Source organism: Dama dama, chromosome 29, assembly GCF_033118175.1.
Source record: "Dama dama isolate Ldn47 chromosome 29, ASM3311817v1, whole genome shotgun sequence".
Lineage (NCBI taxonomy): Eukaryota > Metazoa > Chordata > Mammalia > Artiodactyla > Cervidae > Dama > Dama dama.
The window spans coordinates 37,505,949-37,531,208 of NC_083709.1; the positions used below are offsets into that span (position 1 = coordinate 37,505,949).

General features: G+C 36.8%; 1 protein-coding gene across 7 annotated transcripts in view; it reads right to left on the minus strand.

Annotated features, from left to right (window-relative positions):
• The window catches only part of CCDC171 (coiled-coil domain containing 171), a 317,640-nt gene extending 292,615 nt beyond the window's left edge, over window positions 1–25,025 (minus strand). For 3 of the 7 annotated variants that reach the window (XM_061132153.1, XM_061132156.1, XM_061132157.1), the window contains exons 1-6: window positions 24,637–24,829; window positions 17,938–18,095; window positions 14,312–14,447; window positions 10,170–10,344; window positions 4,676–4,866; window positions 2,183–2,314 (exon numbers count right to left, since the gene is read on the minus strand). In XM_061132153.1, the coding sequence (XP_060988136.1) occupies window positions 2,183–2,314; window positions 4,676–4,866; window positions 10,170–10,344; window positions 14,312–14,447; window positions 17,938–17,981 (678 nt within the window). In that variant the 5' untranslated portion in view covers window positions 17,982–18,095; window positions 24,637–24,829. Of the gene's footprint in view, window positions 1–2,182; window positions 2,315–4,675; window positions 4,867–10,169; window positions 10,345–14,311; window positions 14,448–17,937; window positions 18,096–24,636; window positions 24,830–24,962 lie in introns of those variants that run through there. The other 4 variants (XM_061132151.1, XM_061132150.1, XM_061132152.1 and 1 more) reach the window with 4 other exon arrangements.
• Between the last annotated feature and the right edge of the window lie 235 nt (window positions 25,026–25,260).

The window sequence follows — 25,260 nt, forward strand, 5'->3', positions numbered from 1 at the left end:
AAAAAAATGAAAAACACTTTTTTTAAATGAGATAACTCCACTAAGAATCCCCATTAATATTCCAGAGAAGTACACCTCTATTTATCACTTCAATTACTGGGAAAGAAAGGAGACATGGCATAAAATTAAGATTTTCCTTTTATACAAGCCTGAATTCTAAAGCCCAGATGAGAGAATTATTATACCAGCTTTGTCTGTTTAAGATGGGGCTTCACTGAGGTTTTTTTAAATTTATTTTAAAAACTGAATTCCCTTAGAGAATTACACAAAAGAATACTATGTGATACTAACACCTAAATACAGGATGGAAACCTAAACCCATCAACAGCCAATAGAGAGAGGAGAGAATTTTCATCTACCCCTCAAGACTTTTTTAAAATCGAAAAGGTTTCTAAGTTTGCTTTATAAAAGGAAAAGCAGTTTTCTTTTGTTAAAAAGGACAAGGAATTAAGAGACAGAGTTCTGAACATTTCAGTTATGGAATACAATAAAATCTATTTCACAGAAGGTGGCAGTAACTAAAGAATATATTCCTATTCTTCCCACGCATAACAATTAAAGATTGACAAAGAATTCCAAATTCCCTTAATACTTCATAATATAAAGTCTGATTTAACCACATACGTTTCATGTGAGGTTTAGAGGATTGATCAGGAAACTGTATTAAAATCGTATCATCTACACATTTAACTATAGATCTCTGCAATATATTTTATAAATTTGGGGCTTCTGATTGGTAGTAGTGGAAATTTCTGAGTATTCAAAAATAAACAGGTTATTTTCATTTACTTATGTATACTTGCTTGTTTTAGGTAACCGTGAAGACAATTATCGATAACAGCTCAAATGCCCTCTGCCCCAAACTCCCAGGCAATTCATTTCTCTTTTATGACCCCATAGCATTTTCTTTAAAATTGTATTATTATATTACAATATTTTCTCCTCTCTTTACATGCCTATCCATGTTGAAAGATCTTTTAGGACAGAAATCATATCTTAATCAATTTTATATCCTCAGGACCCAGAGCAGGAACTCAGCAAGTACTTAGGGAATGAAAAAAGGAACAAGTGACTGAATGAGAGGACTAACTAACTATAAAATTACAAGCAGACTCTAAAAATACCAAGAGGTCTAAAGAGTAACTTATATTTACAGATTTCACAGAGGGAGTGACTAGGAAGAAAAGCATTGCCCAAGGAACAAAGGTTTGGGAAATCTGTGATATTGTTGGTATTCTGAACACTTACATATGCAATAAATTCAGTACTTCCAATGTTTACTGCCAGATTTCACTCTTAAAGAAATAGGTGCCTCCTATTCTCTGCAGGTTTGGGGCCACCTTCGTTTTACAAAACTGTTCCTAACAAAAAAAGCAACTGTAAAATTTATTTTAGGTGAACATTTTTCATTCTGTAAAGAACACATACCTTTGACATCTATATAAAGACTACATTTCAGTGTCATTTTGTGTAGAAAAACTGTCTTATCACAAATTAATAGAAGAAATGATGGAAATTTATTTGAAATTTTAAATTAGTTGATTAGTGAATGAACAGTTTTAATTTCTCCTAACTCTCCTTCAAAGTAATTTATAGAATGTCCTAAAGAAATACAATATACACAGAAGTAAGAATCTGGAGCCTCATAATCTTTTCCCACACTAATTGCTCAGTCTATGATATGACTAAATCACAAATTGCAGTCTGCTCATCTATAACAGAAATTATTAGATGAAATCAGTGATTTTCAGACTGCACTGTGTGTTGGCAGGGAAAGGGTTAAAAAAACATGATTAAGAATTTGCACTTCTTAAAAAGAGTTCAAAAGAAAGTATTACTATACTATATGATTTGTAAGTATCTTTTAATACCCAAAATCTAATTATTCTATTTATGTTATTAAAGACTGCTAATAGTCTCCCATTTTAAACTGGAAAACTAAATGCCAAGTGTATATGTGTCCTTTAAAAATCAAATAATTTATGCAATGGAAGTCACCTGACTCTAATAGTATCTTTTGGAACCAGTTGCCCATATTGTCATATAACTACAAATGAAACATGGCCTTCTACGAATTATTTTCTCCTTGAGTAGGCGAGTCAATTATCTCACTAATGTAAATTTTAATATCATAAGCATTAAAAAGACATATTGAAGGATCTGAATTATTATTTTTAAATACCTGTACTATAAATTGTAACTCTCTTCTCTCTGCTTCCCATTGTTCTGCTTGTAATCTAAGTTCCTCCAATGTTGTCTCTCTGATATGAGACTCCATCTCATTCTTCTCCTCCTGATGTTTTTCCAACGCTTCCTTTACACGAATAAAATCTTGCTTTACTATTAGATCAATAAAAATTATCTTTTTTCCTTCATCCCCAATTTAAATATACAAAGGGCTTTCCTTACCCACAGGCTGTTAAAACTCACTATAATTTATGTTAAAAGAATTAATAATAGAATGATTATATTTTGACAATCAGAATAATATCTGAATAAGAAGCTATGGTTACCCATTTAATTCAAGCAACATTTCATATATGTAATCCATATAATGATAGATACAGGTAGATATAGATATAGATATTGATAGATACAGGTAGAAATAGATACAGTATAGACAGATACAGGTAGACATTAAATATAGATATTTAAACCAATCTTTCCAAAAAACTTAACTGCAGGGGACTGAACAAAATGCATCCTGATAAAAAGACAAAAACAAAGTAGACTGTTGGGCATATATGTAATCTCTATGTAAATCTGTATGTAAAGGAGATAATATGGAAAGCTCTAATAACCTATAGACAAACTAATCAGATTGTCCCTGATAACTCATATATAAACCTGACAAAGAACATGGTATTTACAAAAGGGGAGAAGAAGTTTCGTGCAACAAATCAATATTAATAAAACTCTAAAATGTTAAAAATTTGAAAAATGAAATAAAACATTTTTAGGTCTGGAGTATTAACTAATTTCTTGTTCTACAGATAAGCAGTATTTGCAAGATGCTTTTCTTCAGGGATTTTCTTAGTTGCACTACATTTACATTTACTAATTTGGTTCAACCTTAGAAGTATAAAATGCAGGTTTCCTCAGAAGCCCAATTTTCTAAACTGTAGGGTTTAAAACTCAATCTGCATTAACACAAGGAGAAAGATTCTGCGGTTTATATGAGAGAGAGGGAAAACCTCCCCTGTCCTTTGTAGCATGGATCTGCAAAGTAAAGACTGTCCTCCTCCCAATACTACTGGAAAGCCAACAGGGAGAGCCTTGAGGCTTTTTCCCCTTAGGAGGAAACAGTGACTCCTCTTTACTCCCAAACATCTCCATGCAGATTAGTTCAAAGCCAATCATGTAAAATCAAAGTTCTCCTACCAAACAGATGATCAAGATCACATCAAGATCCATAAGAGATTTGAGATGCAGGCTGACCGACTATAAGGAAAGCTGCCACCACTTCTCTTCTTTCCCCATAATTCTAAGACATTTTATGTGGGGCAGTTTATATAGAGCAGCCCAGGGACTTGTCGTTCCAGTTGTCACTAAACTCCCCCCACTCAAATACTGATGGAGCCCTTGTACATGTCTGGCACTGTTTCAGGGTCTAAGAATATTACAGTAAATAGAAGAGACAACTGTGACTGTTAGCAAGCAGGAAATCAAAAGTAGACATGTAAGGGAACCATTGCGCTAAAACTTTTACATTTGGCAAATGCATTTGTAAAATTATTTTTAGTGAAGATTTATTTCCAGTATTCTGAAAAGTCATTTACACCCTTGGTAAATGGAAAGCACTTTTACCACATATTTTTTTTAATTTAAATTGGTACTTGGAAAAAAATGGCAAACTCAAATGATTCAAAATCTATCTTTTACGTGAGTGGCAACTTCAACTTTAAACCACACTTTTACTTTAGAAACTAAAAAAGAACAAAAAAATGGGAGGATAAATAGCTCACAATAATTTCAGTAAGAGGTCATCATATATTTCACCTACCATGCCAAATACAATGTGCTCTACATATATAATGAAGTTTATATCAGATATACAAAAATTTTTCTATATTTATTGTATATTCAGGTCAAAATCTAGGGCCCACATTTCTAACATTTCTAAAATTCCATCTTTTCATGCTGCTAGACCAAAAGGATTGTGGGTTATCTTCTTACAATATTCCCATATAAGTGGGTTTTTTTTTTATTTTGATCAGAGAACTCAAACTGTTTTTCACAAAAGAAATAGTATATATACTCACATATTGCTAAAGTGTGTTACAAAACAGACCTGCAAATATGACCCCAAAAAAAAAAGAAGAAAGGGAGAGAGGAAAGGAGTTGGGAGGAGTGAGGAGGAAATCAGATTTGCTTGCTTTCTGGCATTTTCCTTTCCAAAGAGAACTTCAAATAATGTATAATACATATAAGTTGTGTCCGACTCTTGCAACCCGATGGACTGTAGCCTGCCAGGCTCTTCTGTCAATGGGATTCTCCAAGAAAGATACTGGAGTAGGTTGCCATTTCCTTCTCCAGGAGATCTTCCTGACCCAGGAATCAAACCCGGGTCTCCTGCATTGCAGACAGATTCTTTACTGACTGCGTTACAAGGGAAGCCCATAATACATATCAATGAACATTAAATACAGAAAAATTTCTTCATGAAATATTTTACCTGAAGAGTTTTCTCTAGTCTGCTTTTTTCTTTCGTCAGTAAATCATATTCCTGATGGCAATTTTGAATTATATTGTCTCTTTCTTCCAAATCATGTTCAAATCTTCTGCACTCTTCTTTCCATTTCTGCTGGGAAATCTGGAATGCTTTCTCGATCTCATTTGCCTTTCCCTGAAGTTCTACATTCTGAGCTATTAAAAATATAAAAGAATAACAGGTATATTTACAAGTACAAATTAAAACATAGGCGCTCAAAAACGTAGGCACTAGAGCTGATTTCATTTTCAATGTCATCTTAAAACAAAACATTTAACCACTTCATATCAGTCAACATTGAAAAGCTCCTGTCCCAGAACCTATCTATTTTATGATTTCTCAATCTCATCTTCCTCTCCAGACAGGTGATTTTACCATGAATTGGTTATGACATATTCCTAGAGCACATCCAAGTTTAGGTACACCAGCTGCAACTCAAATGCTTTTTCTCCTATTCAAGAAAATAAATGTTTTAAAAAAAAAAAAGTTAAAAAAAAAAACTGGATACTCCTTTTTAAAAGACTTGATAGGTTACAAATTTTGATTTTTGACTTGGCAAACAATATTTGTGGCACATCTCATACTTAAGACCATCACAAAATTGAGGTTGTGAACCTTAAAACTAGAACTCTTTGCTCCCCTAAAGTTAGGCTCAACTAACCTCCCATCCTAGTATTAACTCAACAATAACTATCACTTCCCAACTCACTATGGCTGCTGTTCTGTTTCAGCATCTAGAAAAGAAGTAATGAAAGGCTTCCAGGTCTGTCTTCACCACCTACCACCTGATTAAACCTCTCTGACTCTCTAACACTCAGTGGGAATAAAGTGCCTCCTAGTTAAGCTGCTGTAAAGATAACGTGGGAGTACTGGTGATGGACAGGGAAGCCTGGCGTGCTGCGGTCCATGGGGTCGCAAAGAGTCGGACACAAATGAGTGACTGAACTGACTATAATCGTTAAACAAACCAAAAAAAAAAAAAAAAAAAACCCACACTATTTGTAGTATTATTTCTAATTATATTTGTGTTTTAAATGGATCATGTATTCAAAGGGTTCAAAATACAAAAGTTATTTAAAAGATTCAAAAAGTCTCCCTCCCAGTTACAAGATAATATTGTATCATTTAGCATCCTGTATTGCAAGTAAATTTAAGGCCATTTTGATTCCTGTTCCTCTGCAAATGGCTTCTTTTTCTTTTTTTTTTTTTTCTTTCCTTTCTTTTTCTTTTCTCTCTGAAACCTTTAGGATCTTTACTTTGTCTCTATTTTCTGGAATTTCATAATGCTATGTCTTCATGTGGGCTATTTTCTTCCACTGTGGTAAATATTCAGTGGGCCCTTTCAATATGGCAACTCATATCTTTCAGTTCTGAGGTGTTTTCTTTTTAAGTAATTTCACTGATCATTTATCCCTTTCTGCTTTCTCTCTCATCTCTTTCAAGATCATCCACTATTCAGATTGGTCCTCAAAGTTTCTTGCCTTTTCTCTTTTATCTTTCTACCTTTGTCTCCCCCATCTTCATCTTCATCTTCCAGTGCTTTTGTTGCCATTTTTCATTTCTGACTTCATATTTTTAATTTCTAAGAGGCTTTTATTTTCTTTGTATCCCCCAGTTCTTATACCATGGATGGAACATATTCTTTTTCAGCTGTGAGGATATTAATAATGCTCATTTGTTAAATCTTCTCCTTGCAGAGTTTTTGATTCTTCCAGATTAATTCTTTTCACTCCATTTTAGAGGATTTCCCCAAGTATCTGCTAATTCTTGGTTGAAAGTGAAGTCGCTCAGTCATGTCCAACTCTTTGCGACCCCATGGACTGCAGCCTACCAGGCTCCTCTGTCCATGGGATTTTCCAGGCAAAAGTACTGGAGCGGGTTGCCATTTCCTTCTCCAGGGGATCTTCCAGACCCAGGGATCGAACCCAGGTCTCCCGCATTGTAGGCAGACACTTTACCATCTGAGCCACCAGGGAGATCCTAATTCTTGGTTATCTGCTTCCAATTAAGATTAACTATAAGGGTGGCACATCTTTTATACACCCACATAACTACTACCCAGATTCTGAGCTTGAGGACAGAAGTTGATAACTGTGGTCTGATAAACGTGGGCCATTTATAAGGAAACTCCCTACATCACTATCATTAGGTTTTTCTCTTGGCTTGGTCAGATGACCCATGGAAGAGTCTTCCAAGTTCCCACACGGAGTGTAGTAATCTCAAGGCTCACTTTTGGGAAAGTCAATAGAAAAAGGAATCTAGAACCAATAGATTCGGAATACTGAATACTCAGTATTCAGTCGTAGTATGTTATCTTCCTGGTTTTGCCAGTCTGGAAACCCTGTATTTTATCATCTCCAGATATTAAGCCCCTGATTTACACTAGGAAGTGGGAGCAATCCCAGAACAGCAGGCTCTTAGGAAGGGCATCTAAGAATATATGTGCTTCTAGAGCAAACAGCTTTTAACTAACCTCCTTTATTTTAGTGCAGCTATTCCAACTCCTAATTTAAAGGAATTCCAAGCTTCAAGTTCATAAGCCTTTGACCATCTAACAAGTTGTCTGCCAGCTTTTCCTATTTCTTGGCTTTGGATTCTGACATCTTAAGTCTGCTAAGTCAGTTATCCCTCATCCATTTGTTTTCCAACTTCCAATATTTTCTCTCTGTCTTGTCTCGTCTCTCAATCATTATGAGATTATCTCTTTTAATATCCCATAAATCCATTGGGTTTTTTTCTACTCCACTCTCAATATTTTATCACAAAAATTTTTTTAAATAAAGTTTAGAGTAATAGAGTATTGTACAATGAACACCTATAAACTTCAGACTAGATTCTATATGGTTATTAACATTTTGCCATATGTATATTCTTTACACATTCATCCATACATCTATCCATGCATGCATTCATCTTCTCCATCCATCAGACCATCATAGTTTTTATACATTTCAAAACAAGGTGCAAATAAAAGTACATTTCACTCCTGAATAACTGAGCATTCATATCAATAATTAGAATTAAAATATATAATTCAATTATTTTGCAGGTAAAATTTACATATAGTGAAATTGATAAATCTTAAGTGTACCATTCAAAGAGATTTGATAAGTGCATACACTAATGTAACTCATTCCCTTATCAAAATAAAGAACACTTCCTTCAATCTGAAAATTTCCCCCTCCTTTTCGAATCAGTCCCCCCCTCCAACCCATCCTAGAGGTAACCATTATTATGATTTTTTTCACCAACAAATAGTTTTTTCTGTCCTATGATTTCATATAAGGGAACCATATAGGAAGTCGTCTTCTATGTAAAATTTCACTCAGCATAATATTCTTGAGATTCATTCATGTTATTGAATGTATCAGGAGTTAGTTCATTTTTATTGCTGAGTAGTATTTTGTCCAATGAATATACAAAAATGTTTTCTTCTTTTGTCAATGGACATTTAAGGTTTTTCTCCAATTTGGGGTTGTCATAAATAGAGCTGCTATGAAATTCTTATACAAGTCTTTTGTGGACAAATGTTTCTCAGAGAAAATACCAAAGAGTGAAATTTCTGGGTCATTGGAGAAAATAATATGCTTATTTTAAAAGAAATTGCGAAGTTTTTTTCTAAAGTAGTTGTACCATTTTACTTTCTCACTAACAAAATACAAGAAAGACTTCCAGTTGCTCTATATTTGAACGTATTTGGTATTGACAGTCTTTTCAACTGAAGTCATCTGATGTCTATGCAGTGACAGTGTGATTTTAATGTGCATTTCCCTGATGACAAGTGAAGGGAAGCATTTGTCATGTGATTACTGGAATTCTTCTATCTTCCTCTGCAAAATGTCTGTTGAAATCATCTGACTTTGGGCAAGTAACTTTCCATCTTTCCTGGACTTCAATTTCTTCATAATTAAATATAAGTCATTAACTTGTACATCTGGTGCCTTTCAAGCCTTATAATCCTAAGTTTCAGACAGTAGTGTAGTAATTAAATATCAAAGGTAATCAAAACCATTTTTGACCAATGGCCAGACTAAGCTTTATAATATTATAACTTTGACAATTGTTGAGTCCAAGCAATTAACAAAGCACTTTTGTTTTCTCGTTTCATTTTTAAAACAGTTTAGTCTCAAGCATCAGTATGTGGCAGAATCAGGACCTAAATCTAAATCTTCTGAATTCATGTTCAGTGTTCTCTTCATTAAAATCAACTGAGTACAAGAATGTTCAGGGAAACACTATTCTTAATAACCAAAAACTAAACACTACCCACTACCACTGTCAACAGAAATGGATGAATATAAGTGTGATATGTTCACACTATATAGTATTAAACATCAACATTAAGTTCATATGACAATAGGGATGAACTCATGAACACAGTGTCGAGAGAAAGCAGCCAGACACAAAAGAGTACATACTATATGATTCCTTTCATTTAAAGTACAAAAAGGAGGCAAAATTAATTAGTATCCTGCCATTAAAAATCAGGATAGCAGTCATCTATGTGGAAGACTTTGATAATTTTCCATTCCATGACCCAGGTGCTAGTTATAAGCAGTCATCTATGAGGAAGACTGGTAATTTTCCATTCCATGACCCAGGTGCTAGTTATAAGTCATACACATAGCTAGGCACAATTCTTTATATATATTAAACTCTGTGGTTCCCAAACCTGGCTAATCAACAAATCAGCTGTAATGCTTCTTGAACATATAGATTCTCTGAGGCTAGAGATTCTGTTTCAGATTACCTGGGACAGGAAGCCCATAATTCTTTTTTCTGCGAACGGCCGGCAGTGTGTTCGGGCCGGTTAATTTACTCTCTCTCTTTTGGTCTCCAACAGTTCAAGTTGGCAACTCACAGAAGCTCCCTCCGATTGTCCTCAGGGCACTCAGGCCCGAACCCTACCCCAAGCAATGCCGCCTAAGACTTCCCGGGACGGATCTCCGTCCTTAGCTCTTTTGTCTCACTTTTTATCTTTTATATTTTTGTCCTACCTCCTTTCGAAGACAATGGGCTGCTTTTCTGGGCGCCTGATGACCTCAGCTAGCGATCAGAAGTTGTTTTGCGAAGTTTGCTCTGCGTTCAGTTATTCTTTTGATGAATTTGTAGGAGAGAAAGTGGTCTCCCCGTCCTACTCCTCCGCCATCTTGGCTCCTCCCCCCTTCCATAATTCTTTTTTAAATCTCTATTTGATTCTACTGATTATTCATGGCACAAGTGCTCTACAAAGTGATTAACAGAATTTTTAACCTCTTTCTATACATATACAAAAAACATTAATGTCAAGTAAATGAGTGTTCACATAACTGCCAGAAAGCATACAGAGAGCAGCAAAGTCTGTCTATCCAGAGCCAGTCATACCTCTGCTCTTACATGGAATCCATACACAACAGGGAGCAATGAGAGACAACGACATCACAACCCTAAAGATGGAAAGAAACAGAAACAGTCTTACCACAGAGTTTTTCTTGGATCCTGTGAGCCTCAGCTAGCCTTTCTTCAGCAGCCCGTCTTCCGAGCCCAGCTTCCTTTCTAGCAACAGCCAGGTCATACTCCAGACTTTGTCGCAATGCCTCTCCTTTCTCAACCTCAGATCGTAGCTTGGCAATCTGGCTCTCATAGCTTGCCAGCTAAAAGCAGATTTCTGATATCATGAACCAATATTAAAACATGTCTCCAAGATTATGAGACCATGTACTCAAACACTTAAATTAACACAGAAATTTGTTTCTGTAATATTTATAAGACAAGAATTTACACATTGATACTCCCTAAAAGACTGGAAAAGAAGCACTAACCTTACAACCAAATAACATTGATTAATTTTCTTATTCTAGAGAATCCACTAGAGTACAAAAATTAAAATGAAAAAAATTCTTACATGAAATTCTTATCCAAAATAAAGAGAAATCAACAGGTTTTAATCAGAAATAGTCATATGTAAAAAAGGCATGACATATATTAAGCCTTTAAAAATTCATTCTCTCCTTCCCTTCTAATCCACAATTGCAATCAAGAAGGTAAATATTTTTAAATATTTACTCTGATAAATATTAATAAATATCATTTATATTATTTCTCTTGATTATGATATTACTGATAGAGCATAAAGTAATAAAAGTACCAATTCTGCAGGGGTTTTAATAAACAAATATCTAATTTATCTACTATTTGCAAGAGTTGGAACCAGATGATTTATAAAGTCCCTTCTCACTCTTAAATTCTGTGATCTAAAAAAGATTCATTATGATATTAAATACTTGCTATATTTCAAGTACAGTGAAAGTATAAAAACAAACATTATAGAGCTCTTGATCACAAGTAATGAAATGCTATAGAAAGGCATAAGGGATTAGTTTTACAAAAGAGGTAAAAATATTATGATAGTTCAAAGAAAATAAAAATTACTTATTGCTGGAGGGAGAGAAAGAGATGGCAGATGAGAGAGAATGCTATCATGAAGGAAAGCACAGAGCTACTACATCAGGCTAGAAATAATGGTTCGATTACCAAGAAAGAAGAAAAGACAAAAAGAATTTCTAAAGGGCAACATCAGAAATTACTGTTAAGTAGCTGTGTAGCTGTTAATATGTAGAACACAGAAGGAGTTACACTCTTTCTAACATATAAAAAATAATTTTCATTTTAAAAATGTTATAAAAGTAACAACTTCAGCACACTTACACTCACAAAATAAGAATCTACAATTATCTTTTAATATAGTAAGTTAATGAAAAAAACCTTAATTACACATTCAAGATAATTCCATTAACTTCAGCATCACTCCATCCCTCCCTGCACAGGAATAAAGCTGTTAACATCTGGGCATTCCCAGTTATGCCAGTCATTTACCTGTTTGTCCTCAGACCCACTCCACCCCCTATCCTTCTCCACACTGCTCTGTATTCCAGGAACTACATGTGCCATGATGACTTGACCATGGCTTCTCAAGAGTGAGTCAATAAGAGGCACTGCGCTGTTCCTGAGGACAGGAAAGGAGACGCCAGGGTATTTGTCCCTCTCTCAATCTGCCCTGCGTAGCATCTCGTCCTTGTGCTTGCAAATACTTCTGGATAGGCCCTCCATCCACGGCCCTAATTTTTTCAACCTTAGGAGTAGAAGTGGCTTCCTAATGTTACTACCCTCTGGGTCACCTTAACATCCCCCATTTGTCTTTTTACCTCTTCTGGTACTTGTGTAATCAATTCCATTTGGACATCAAGTAGTATTACTCTTAATACCAGAAACAGTTTCGAGACGGGGTCTCTGTTCTGTGAGCTTGGGGTTTTTTTAATTTTTAAATTCTACCTATAAATGATACTGAGCTTCCCAGGCAGCTCTAGTGGTAAAGAATACCCCTGCCGATGCAGGAGACTCAGGAGATGCAGGTTCAATCCTTGGCTTGGGAGGATTCCCTGGAGGAGGAAATGGCAACCCACTCCAGTATTCTTTTTTTTTTTTCCCCACTCCAGTATTCTTGCCTAGAGAATCTCATGGACAGAGAAGCTTGGCAGGCTACAGTCCATAGGACTGTACAAAGAGTCAGACTCTACAAAGAGTCAGACACGACTGAAGCTACCGAGCACGCATGCATAAATGATATCATTCAGTATTTGCCTTGCTCTGTCTGACTTATTTCACTTACCATAATGCCCCCAAGGTCCATCTATGTTGTCACAAATAGCAAGATGTCACTCTTTTTATGGCTGAGTAATATTCCATTAAATATATATATTGTGTGTGTGTATATACAAACATTTTCTTTATCCATTCAGCTACTGATGGAGACTTAGATTTTTAAGATATTTTATGCCAATCACCCAGTGTGTTAGTATTAGGAGTACCTGATAAGGCAAATATCTGGCCTTAGTTTTTAGATGGTTTCATTCTTCTCTGCCTTGCTTTATAATGGACACATTTAGAAATCATATGGCTAAAAAATTAATATATATGTAAAATCATCTAAACAAATAATTGAAACAATAAGAATGTACAGCAATTGGAGCTGAACCAATCATAATTACCTATTTTGAGAAAGTTCCCTTTCTTCCATAAGATAATTTTCTATCTCTTTAATTTGAACACATAATTCAAAATAATTTGATCATATAAAAGATAGTAAATGCATGTTCTGCTAAGAGAAATGTGATAACTATAAATGTATGTGAAGGAACATATTTAATAGATGAATGATTATCACAATGCTAATATTCTCAAGTAAAATGTATGTTTGGTTTTAAAAAATGAGTTTTGGAGACTATGAATAATTAGCACCCATTTAACAAATACAACCTGATATTCAGTATGCAATAATACAACATAAATAAAAGCAATTACTACTTCAATTATTTAAAATTATCTCAACTGCCATTAAAAATACAAATGAAACAGTTACATACTGATCACTTGTCATTTTAATCATAAACCATCATTTCTTAGATAAGCTAAAAAAACATTTATTCAACACACAATAACTGAGGACCTACTATGTGCCAATAAGCAACTCAGGAGGTACAGAGACAAAGCATGGTCACTGCATTCAGCTCTCAGGAAGCTTAAGGACTAGGTAAGTGTGAAATAAATGTTCCAGCTCTAAAATATCTGTAACAACATATTATGGAAGAGCAGAGAAAAAAATGATTTTCACCTTTAAAAGGCTTTAAAAGGTGTCCCGATAGAACAGCATTGGAATTTAACAAAAACAGAAGGAAAATACACAGTTTACACTTGACTGTCAATAAATTACAACTAGTATTACTGTCCACAGGCACTTCACAAGCTCTATTTCACCTAATTACCTCAACAACCCTCTAGGACCAGTGTTTCACAAGGAGAAACCAATGATGTACAAGATAAATAACTTGCTGAAGGCCACATACCTTATAAATGGAAGGACCAAGAATGCGTCCAGGTCTCTGCAATTCGATATTGTTTTCACTACATCAGGCTACCTAAGCTGAGCTTTAAGGATGAGTAAGATTTAAACAGAGAAAAAGAAGAAAACAGAGAAAAAAGACAACAGACAGAAGAGACATATACATATAATTCATGAATTATCCTAGAGTAAAAAGTAACTACTGTCTTTGGAATATATGCATATACATATGAAATTCATATATTTATATAAACACATGCTAATAAAATAAAAGATATAATGATATAATTTAAAAAGAAACTATGATAATTCATGAATTACACTATTATTAAAAAGTCCATGCTCAAATTTGTTTAAGAAACTTCTATGACTGAGACAATAAGGAACGTACATTACAATTTCCAAAATGTCTAATTTATAAATATCCCTTAGTCATCAAACACATACATCAATTAACACTTTTGATCAAATGTGTTGATTGTTAATTAAAATAAAATTAAGACAACATACAAATAAACACAAAAGTTCATTAAATTTCTACTTTAACACTCCAAAACAATTCCACTATGTTTAAAAAATCACATTATATTAATTTCCTTTTTAAATAAGCATGAGAATGTTATAGTGAGAAACCTCAAAACAAGGAGTTTCTAATATGCGAAATGAATCTAAAACAATCAAACTCTACTTTTAACATTATATAAGAAGAAAATAAATTCTACCTCTGCATTGTGCTTAGTTGTTATTTCTAATTTTTCTTTCTTAGCCCTATGGAGTTTCTTTCTGAGATCAGCAGTAATATCCAAGTCTGTTTCACTTTTAACCATTTGTTTTATATCAGATGAGGCATTCTTCAACCTATCAAAAGAAAATATAATTCTTATTAAGTAAATTTCAGGCACTTCTGATATATCTGATAACTTACTCCTCAAAAAACAGGGAACATGTTATGGTCCTTGCCCGAAAGAAATGTGCCAGTAAAAGATATTGACTGCAAAAGCTAAGATAGAAATGCAAAGCAGTATATAAATAAATCACTGTCCACTGGGAAACCACCACACTGTTCAAGATAGGTAATTAAAGGTTATCTCATCCTACCACAAGCTGACAAGTTTTGGAGAAGACTGAGTTCTTTCCTTACCACTCTTTTTAAATAACATGTTTAAATTATGCAAATAAAACACATACTACAAAAAGTATAAAAGAATACAGATTCATGCTTTAAAATGAAAGACTAAAGCACTCTACTCTTTCTCCAAAATTAAAGTTTTAACCAAAATAACAGCAAAGAGAATGCAGAGATATAAACTCACAAGGAGAATGAAAATAGGAGATGAGACAGTAGCTATAAAATATTGGAAGTTGGAATGCAGGTGGCTAAGTGGCGACTGATTGACATAAGCAACCTGAATTCAAAGCCAAGGAAGGCAACTGGATTTACACCAGTCACCAAAAAGCTCACTTCATTGGCAACATCTTTTAAAATGGGGGTAAAAGTAGAGCAGAAAACAGAAGAATTGGTTGAAAGTCTGCCAAAGAAGTAATGAGCTCCTCAGATCCTCTACCCTATATACCACACACTGGGTATTGATTTCTTCCCCACTCTGGCAGAACACTAGGGGTTTATTCCCCGGATAGGATAAAACAGAATATCTCGGGATATCAGATACAAATGTGGTAAGTGTTCCACACCAAAACCAAGACATTCAAGTAAAAAGATATATAATAAATTAACATCCTTTATCTTCTAATATTTATTGTCTACCAGAACACTGGCAACCAAAACAGTGACTGGAAGGATCTTCCCTGGAGAATCTAACTAGCAGGCAAGAAAGACCTAAAGAGGATAATGCTAGAGGTTTTCCAGCCAAATAGCTTAACCAGATCAGCTGACAGAGAATACCTCGCACACAGAGCTTCCTATCATCTTTTGAGGCCTCTGCCTCTAAATATGAACAGACAGCCAAGGATCACCAGAAATTAAGCATCATTTAACAAGAAAGACAGAGACCACAAGGGGCAGGGAAGAAGTCAAAGATTATTCCAGGGAAAAAGAACTTTAAACCGAGAGAAAGGAAAAACCCCTAACATTAAAATGCTCAGAAAAATAGGAAGAGATAAAAAATCCATAAAACAAAAACTAGATGCAATTTTAGGTGAAATATTCATAGAACAAAAAAAAAAAAGAGCTCTTGGAAATCAACAACACAAGGTGAGAAACGAAAAACTAACTAAATAAAAGAAAAATATCCAAGATGCCTGAAAATATTCCAAGCAAAAATAATTTCCACTTTAGAATTTTATGCTCAACAAGTACCATTCAAAGTCAAGAGTATGAGAAAGACTATTTCAGTTCTGTAAGACATCAAACCATTTACCTACAATGAATTTCTCAAGGGGATATTGGAGACTTGCTTCACCAAAATAAACCCCACACTGAAAAAAGACATGGGATTCCAGCAATAGGGTACTCAAGACAAGAAAACAGCAAAGGGATGTCTAAGACAGGACTCTTGAGAGTCCCTTGGACAGCAAGGACATCAAACCAGTCAATCCTAAAGGAAATCAACCCTGAATACCCACTGGCAAGCTGGTCCCCCAAATATCAAAAAAGCAAGATATTAAATACTGTAAATATTAATCTAATTTTTAAAATAGGTATTTATAAATACATGTGTATGTTCAAAAGAAAAATTCTGTGCAGATATAAACCAAAATACTATCAGTGTTAACTCTTAAGTGGTAAGATTATAAGCAGTTTCATTGTTTCATTCACTTGTTTTTTTAAATAATTCTAAAAACACATGCATTACCAGCATTAAAATATGTATTAAAATATACATATCTATGTGCCTATATAAAATCAGCTATTAGAGCAAGAAGGAACCTTGAAGATACCCTGTTTAGCAGTATCTGAACCATCTTCACTAAAGTGGTGGAGAACTAACTGATGAGACCTCACTCTTAACCCTTGAAACATTTGGTAAAAGAAAGAATTCTTGAGATAAAATTTGAAAAAGAAAAATCTTAATATTTTACTCATTTATTTTCTATCTTGCTCAAGAAAGAATTTCAGGTAGCTCCTGAAGACAAGTGGAAAACATTTATATAGCAAAACCTATTTATAAAGCAAAGTACATGTTAGCCACCATACTTGCCCCACCCACACATTCCTGCTGAAAAGGTGGGCAAGATGAGTTCTTCTCTAAATGTGAGCCATTACTATCCCTACACCATGCTCATTGCTTCTGTAAAATGTATTTAAAAGGGAAAACTAGAAAAAGAGAAAAAAAAGGGAAAATTAAAAAAGAAAATTTAAAAACAGATAAAATTCAACCTTAAGGCATTTATTATCAGATTCAACAAACAGAAAATTACTCTGTAATGTGCTTATAAAAGTTTCTAAACACTTATTTTCAATTTCTGTACTTATTTCTTTGTAAATCAGGTTTTGAGTTGCACTCTCCAGAATGGCTCCATTTTATATTACAGACTTAACGAGTTTTTATACTATACACATGAGAAATGAATAAACCAAAGACAGGCACCTCACTCAAAGGCAGATATGAATGGTACAAAAAAAGATGAGCAACAGCAATTCTTAGAATGTAAACTCCAAGTAAAGGAGCAGTTAGCAACCGGAGCTAAAACTAACAAAATGCTTAACTAGAGGGATGAATCAGTCGAGACGATGAGGAAGTAAGAGAAAAACAGAGCAACACATATTATGGCAAGCCAAGTAATAATGAATAAGCAGAAGAAAAGATTTAGAGAAGTGGAAAAGAATAAGCAAGTCTCTAGGGACCAGAGAAAGTACAGACACTGACCTTTGTGCACTGAATTAACAAAGGAGCACAAAGAGCCACAGCAAGTCTTCAGACCCAGGTCTGATTTTTTTCTTTTTCTCTTTTTTTTTTAATTTTTAATTTTTTTCCCGTTTATTTTTATTAGTTGGAGGCTAATTACTTTACAATATTGTAGTGGTTTTCGCCATACATTGACACGAATCAGCCATGGATTTACATGTGTTCCCCATCCTGATCCCCCTTCCCGCCTCCCTCCCCACCCCATCCCTCTGGGTCTTCCCAGTGCACCAGCCCTGAGCACTTGTCTCATGCATCCAACCTGGGCTGGTGATCTGTTTCACCCTTGATAGCATACTTGTTTCAACGCTGTTCTCCCTGAACATCCCACCAGGCATCACCCCTGCTCCTCCAGTCCCGTGAAATTTCTATTTCCCTTACCATCTCATGAGAATTCTTACAATCAGCCACTCCAACCACTTACTTCTCCATGGTCCCTGCAACCAAAAGCATTCCTCAACTAGTAGAAGATACTGCAGGCTTACCTCTGGATATCACCAGGGGTATTAGTTGAAGTGTTCGAATTCATGACAAGTCTTCCAACTCTTTCAAAATACCCCACTGTTACTTAATGATATACTTCGTTATTGATGATTTAAACTGTCCAAGATGTCTGTGGTTTACAGGTTACATGGACTGAAGTCTGTTGAAGTAAACCATATAATAGTAGTTACTTATCCCGACACGATGAGTGATTTTTCTTTTATGTATGTGTGTGTGTGTATATATATATATATATATATATAAAAAATGCTTTCTTTATCCATTCATCTATTGATAGACACTTAAAAGATGTTTTGTACCAATAACCCACTGTGTTAGCATTAGGAGTGCCTGATAAGGCAAAAATCTGGCCTTAAGCTTCATTCCTCTCTGTTTTGCTTTATAATGGACATATTTAAAAATTATATGGCTAAAAAATTAATACAAGAGGCCAAGGCATTGAATGATAATTACTTGAATGATAAATGATCCACCAAGGCACACACACCATCATGAAGGAAAAATAGAAGAATTATTTAGTAAAATTGTAGGTGTCCAAGGATAGCTAGAAGACCTCCCCCCACCAAAATCTAACCTGATCTGTCCCTGCTCGTAAAAAACCACCCTGAGAGAGATCACTGCAAGAAGGACTCAAATAAGTCAACTGAGATGTGGACCCAAACACAGTACTAAGAAATGGACTAATGGTTCCTAGAACCAAACTCTAGGGGATCTTCAAAACACTGATTCACACGGCCGATGCAGAATAGCTTGACCTAGAATAAAGAAGATGGAACATTTACTAAGATGAGGGGGAAAATCCCATTTTATTTTACTCCTCCTAAATACTATGTTTGGGAACAGTGGTAGACAAACACCACTATCATTGGTTTACTGAACACTTAGTGCAATAAGCACTGTCCTTGGTACTTTATACACAGAGCTATAGAACTCTGATCCTTACAACACCACAATAAAAAGATTATCCCATTTTTTAAAAGAGAAATCTAAGATATTAGAAGTAATTTGTCAAAAGTCACATAGTTACAGGACCAAAATTCCAACTCCCTACTGTCTATTTTCTAAGCCCAATCTCATTCTACAAAGTCACTGTTGATACAAACTATAATTATCTTACCTGAGGTTTATTATCCTCATTTCAATTACAGAAATGCATCTGATTCAGAGAGGCTTAAATGACTTGCCTAAAGTCAGTCAGCTACTCAGTAGAGGACACCGAAGAATCAAGCTCTTCTGATACTGAGTCTCAAAATCCTTTCATCTTACCACCATGCCCTCAAAGTTCAGACTCCAAAGAATCTGCCTTCAGAATGAAGTAAAAGAGTTAGAACTTAGAAGGAAGGGACTCTTTCATACTTAAGAGTATTGTCCAAGGCTCAAAAGTACATATATATAATGTTTTCTATTTTTGTGAAAAGAATTAAATACACACACCACATGTACAAACTTCTGTGACACAAACAGAACCTCTATTTACCTCACAGGAAAAGAATTTACATACTTAAAGCCTTCATAATGTCTGTGTTTTTGACTTTGTCGTGATCTTGGGCAGAGAAATGTGGGGAAAGGTAGTTAATCAAACTTTAATATAATTGTTTCAATAAAGCTAAGCTGACGAGAACCACCATTTTTCAGTGCATTATTTTAGTATCTAACATCTTCAAACCTGAACAGTCATCTAGAAAAGGTCTTCCCTAGCTCAGATGCAAGTTTCATTGATTTCCAGATCACTGATACAGACACCATAACAGGCAGATGGTTTCCCATGATCTCTGTCCCAAGGTGCTCTCTCTAGTATAATACCCTCCCCTTTACTGGGCAGAACCTGAGACTTGCTTCTAACCAAGAGAACACGGCGAAGGTGACAGGCTGCACTCCCATAATTACTTTATGTTATATATGACTCTGTCCTAGCTGATGAAGTGACAGATAACCCCCAGCACACTGTCACACTGTGAACTGCCGATGTAGAGGGCCAGTTGACAGGGAACCGCAGGCACCCTCCCCAAAGGCATTAAGAAGCCAGATCCCTCAGTCATACAGATGCCAACAGTAAACACATTCTGGGCAATTCCCTGGAGATCCAGTGGTCAGGACCCTGCGCTCTCACTGTAGGAAGCACAGGTTTGACCCCTGGTCAGGGAACCAAGATTCTGCAAGCCGATTCTGCAAGCCGCATGGCATAGCCAAAAAAAAAGACATTCTGCCAACAACTTGAATGAACAGGGTAGCGATTCTTTCAAGTCAAGGTTCCACATGAGAATACTGCCAGCAGCACCTTGATTGCAACTTAGTGAAATTCTGAACAGAGGGCCCACCTAGGCAGTGCCCAGACTCCCAACCTACAGAAACTGAGAAATAATAAATCAGGGCTGTTTTAAGCCCCTAAGTTTGTGGTAACTTGTTATACAATAGAAAATGAATAGAGATAACAAGCGTGAAAACACATTTGCAGAGTTAAAAAGAAAAAAGAAAAGAGAAAGAGTTAATATGTAAAGTATAAAATGGATTGTGACATCAACCCCGCCTATGTGTGTATGTCTCTTTGTTTTTCCATAGGTTAATTTCCTAATGAATTTACATAGCAGAGTTTGTAAAAATCCTATCTAAGGTAACAAGATAGAAAAACTAGAAAAGCATGGACAATGTTTACAGCAAAAAGAATTAGAAAATACAAATGAATAAGGGCAAACCAGCACCAACCACAAAACCCACATGGAGGTGGAGGTGTCCACACAGAAGAAAGCAGGGAGATAGCAAGACTCCCCTGAAAGAACCCCCAAGGACCAACAGATAGTCAATGGAAAGCATGGCAGGAAAACCTGAGCTCAAGGGCTGAAACTGACACATGAAACAGACACGTGGTAAGAGAGTCTTGAAGGGCTGGTACCATTCAGCCTCACAGACTTTCACTACTGACCTGCCAAGGTGCCCTTCCTGAACAGGGGCCCACACTAATGAGAATCAGTAGACAACGGAATCAGGGGAAATAAAGACAAATTAAAGAGATAGCTCAGACCAAACTGTGGGAGGAAACAGGGCCAGGAAATCTCAGTACCAAGCATACACAACAACAACAAAAAAGACAGGGTTTTGTGAATTCTGAAAAGCTTTCCTTTACCTTGCTCAAAATTCAGGAAGACTAACCTTTCATAAAAATCAGCAACAGAAAAGCAGAGTGTTCAAATTTCATACAAATATGAGGAGAAAGAGAGTAAGGAACTGAATGGACTCCTGAAAATGAAAGAATGACAGAAAGACAAGTCCACAAATCAGATTAAAATCATAACTTACTATTTCAAAACGAGCTACAAGGGGGACTTCCCCGGTGGTCCAGTGGCAAAGACTCCATGTTCCCAATGCAGGGGGCCTGGGTTGGATCCCTGATCAGGAACTAGATCCCACAAATCGCAATTAAAGTCTCAACTGCCGCAACTAAGATTCCACATGCTGCTACAACAAAGATCAAAGATCTCATGGGCCCAAACTAAGACCGGGCACAGTCAAATAAATAAAAATAAATATTGAAAAAGACAAGCTACAAGGCATTAACAAAATGGTATAAGGCATGAAAGAATAGGAATCAGAATTAGAAAACATCAGACATAAGATCAGACGAAGATTAGCAAGATTAAAAGAAAAAATTTCTGCAGTGAAGACTAAAGTAGAGGGAACAAGAGTAAATAGACATGATCAAAAAAAACTCTTAAAGGACATACAAAATGAAATAGAAGTAAAATTTTTAAACAAAAATTTAAGAAAAAGACCAAAATGATTCAAGAGAATGTGAAAATATACTGAAAACAGGCAAAGAATAACCAATATGAAAATAACAGAAGTCCCTGAATAAGCAATAAAGCAAGGGAAACAGAACAAACACTAAAAACTGTAATTCAAGAAAAGTTTTCTTAAATATAAAAATACTCTAATCCACAGTTCCAAAACACAAGCCACATATCTGAGAACACGAACCCAGCACAAGCAACACCAAGACATATTCTAAGATAACTACTGGACTTCTGTAAAAAGATGTACACAAATGTTCATGCAGCATTGTTCATAGACAGCCAAGAAGTAAAAACCCAAATATCCATCAATTTGCCAATATATAAACAAACATGAAATATTATTCAACCATAAAAAGGAATGAAGTACCAATATGTGCCACAACATGGATGAATGTTGAAAACATTATGCTAAGTGAAAGAAGCCAGACACAAAAGGACACATATTGTATAATTCCATTATCTATGAACAAGTTGATACCCCAAAGCCATACCCTTCCCTCATCATTCCTACTGTGCACATACAAACATCCCTTCTCCAGGTATCACACTTAGATTATCTCATTTCACTCTACACCAACCCCAAGGGGAAGATACTGTTAATATCCCCATTTTATACCCTGGGAAACTGGGGCTTAAAGATACTCAATCACTTGTCCAAAGTCACATCTCTAGTAAGTGACAGAGTAAGGATTCAAATCCAAATTCGCTATCTCCGGAGCTTTGCTATGTACCTTTGCCATTAACCTTCAACACACGGTTCACCCCGTGGCTTCCCTCACAAGTCAGGGAAGCACTTCTGCTCCGTACTGCCGAGTTCTTAAACGCAGATCATTTTTCCGCACATCCAAACTACAAGTCAGGGTCTTAATAAAAGATGACCCAGACGTCCAGTGAATTTCTCAATCCAGAAGGTATTTCCGCAGAGTTGGGCCAAAAGCAGGGCACCCATTGGGCAGTGATGGATAAAGGCAAAGTTTAAATCAGTTTCTTACGTTAATGTGTTACTATCTTTATGTTCTCTTGGTAGTGAAGTTGGTCTATTCTCACCATTCCCACTAAAACAGATGAAAGAAAGTAAAAGTCGCTCAGCCATGTCCATGCAAAACATGGACTATACAGTCCACGGAATTCTCTAAGCCAGAATACTGGAGTGGGCAGCCTTTCCCTTCTCCAGGGGATCTTCCCAACCCAGGGACTGAACCCAGGTCTCCCGCATTGCAGGCTGAGTCACAAGAGAAGACCCAAAACAGATGAGGGGATGTTTAGTACATCATTCGTCAAGAAGTTTTTTAGAAATAGTTAATGGGGCAATTGAGGACAAGGGATCAATGGTCTGGACATCCTGAGAATAAGTACCAGCCAAGAAGACAATTCTGCTTTAGATTTCAGAGCTACTACTGGTAAGAAGTTTTCCTGTCTCACATCTGAGTCCTTCTGCAGGTCATCCAGAATGCAATGATCTCTCTTAGTGTGTCTGCACAGATCAGGGGAAAGGGGAGGGGCAGGGAGAATGAAAAGATGAAGACTGTTATTGAGCACTTCCTGCATACCAGACACTACATTAAGCATATCTGAGCTCAGTGAATCTTCCCAACACCCTACAGATTATTATGCATGTTTCACAGATGAGAACACTGAGGCTTGGAGAGGCTGAGTAACTTGTGTATAAAGATATCCCGTGGGAGGGTTAGAATTCAAGTTCATATTGTGGCTGACTCCTAAATTCATTCTCTTTCATAACACAGTGCTGTCTTCAATACTAACCACATCTGTAGTGTGGGTGTCTATTAGCAAACGTATATTTCACCTTTAAAAAAGATGTTTGGTTCTTTCATCAAAACAAAACCAAGACAAATGGGCTGAGGCAATCAAAGTATTTTAGGATTAAATGAGACTTCAGAGATCCAGTCTATCCTTCTTATCTGACAGATAAGGCATTTTAATGCCCAGGGAGCTTAGGTGATTTGCCTGAGGTCATACAGCTAATAAAAGTCTCCACTAGGACTGATACAGAAAGCTCCAAGCTAAAATAACTGCTTTCATCTTTCCTTGTGAAGGTTGCACTGCCTTTGTTTCCTCATTTCATGGGAAACCAAGTTCCTTTCCTGCTCTCTGCTTGTTTTGTTACTAGACACTAACTGTTCAATAAATCAAGTGACAAAAAATGTTAGGTTTTCTCCTTCAAGATTATGAAAACAACTAAATAAAACATCAATGTGTAATGTGTTCAAAAGACTTGGACACCAACTGAAATTGGTTCTCAAGTAAATTTAAGTGGTTATCATTGGCGATCTGCTTAAAACGGGGGGGAGGGGGGTGGAACTGCCTAGGATAAATATCACCTGGAATAAAGAACAGTCAAAAGGAGACTCCACTTCAGCAGAAATCGTACAGCCACGGAGCAACTCAGCTCTCTTTTCTCTTAAGAGTCATGAAGTAGAAGCTACAGAAGACAGCCTAGCACAACTCATTCTTTCATTTATCAAACATTTATAGAGTGTCTAGTGTGTGGCTGGCATTTTTATTAAAAGGGATGAAAATGATCTGGTTCTTGTCCTCGAAGGACTTACTGATTGAGAGGGAAAGAGCCCGGCAATCCAGAGTTGTAAACTTAAGAAGCTCCAAGTCCAGGCTCTGAGTCCTGCCCTCTGGACTCTACCCTGTCCTCTGTGTACTGAGGCAGCGGTCTTTGGCTAGGATGATCCAGAAGCATCTTCCTCCAGGTGGGCGGAAAGGCCCAGCCCAGGGAACTGGAGGCGAGCCCCCATTGACAGAACAGCCTCAAACTCACTCAGGGTCCCTCATAACCTTAACTGCAGCCCCCCTATAACCGTTCCTCTCAACACCTCCCAGCCCGTCTTTCTCCTCCAAACACCCACATCTGATGGTTACCTCAGGGGGCTCCCGCGATCCAAACTGCACAGCCGCGGCCCCTGGGGCAGCTTCAAATCTCAAAGGCAGAAAGAGGCCCGGGCCGCCCACGGGGTCGGAGCAAAAACTGTTGGAACCCGACGGACTCTAGGACCCGGGGAAGGGAAACGAATAGCACAGCGGGGAACGAAGGGAGACCAGCCCCCGAGAGGCTGTGTTTACAACGGCCACTTCCGGAGACGAGACTTCTCTAGCAGACCTCCGCAGACTTTCGGGGGGCCCCTAGCCCCGCCCCGGCCTGCCCCTTTCCTCCCGCCTCCCGCAGCCCGCAGCTCTAGGATACGCACTCGGAGAACGCCGGGTTCGGATTGGAGGATCCGGGCCCGCGGAGCTGCGCGGCCTCACAGGAAGGCAACCGGCGCATGCGCTGTTGCTGGGGAGCGGCGCGCTAGCGATCGCGCGCGGCCCCGCTCCTGGCGCGCCTTTTCCGCGCGTGAGGACGCCAGGTCCCGCGCCCTAGACAGTCTCGGCGTGAGGTTCCCGAGTCACAGTCCTAGAATCCCCAGAGAGCTGGCTGAACAGGCCGGTTTCTAAGCCCTAGCTCAGACACCCGCCTACTGAATAAAAATCTTAAGAAGTCGAATC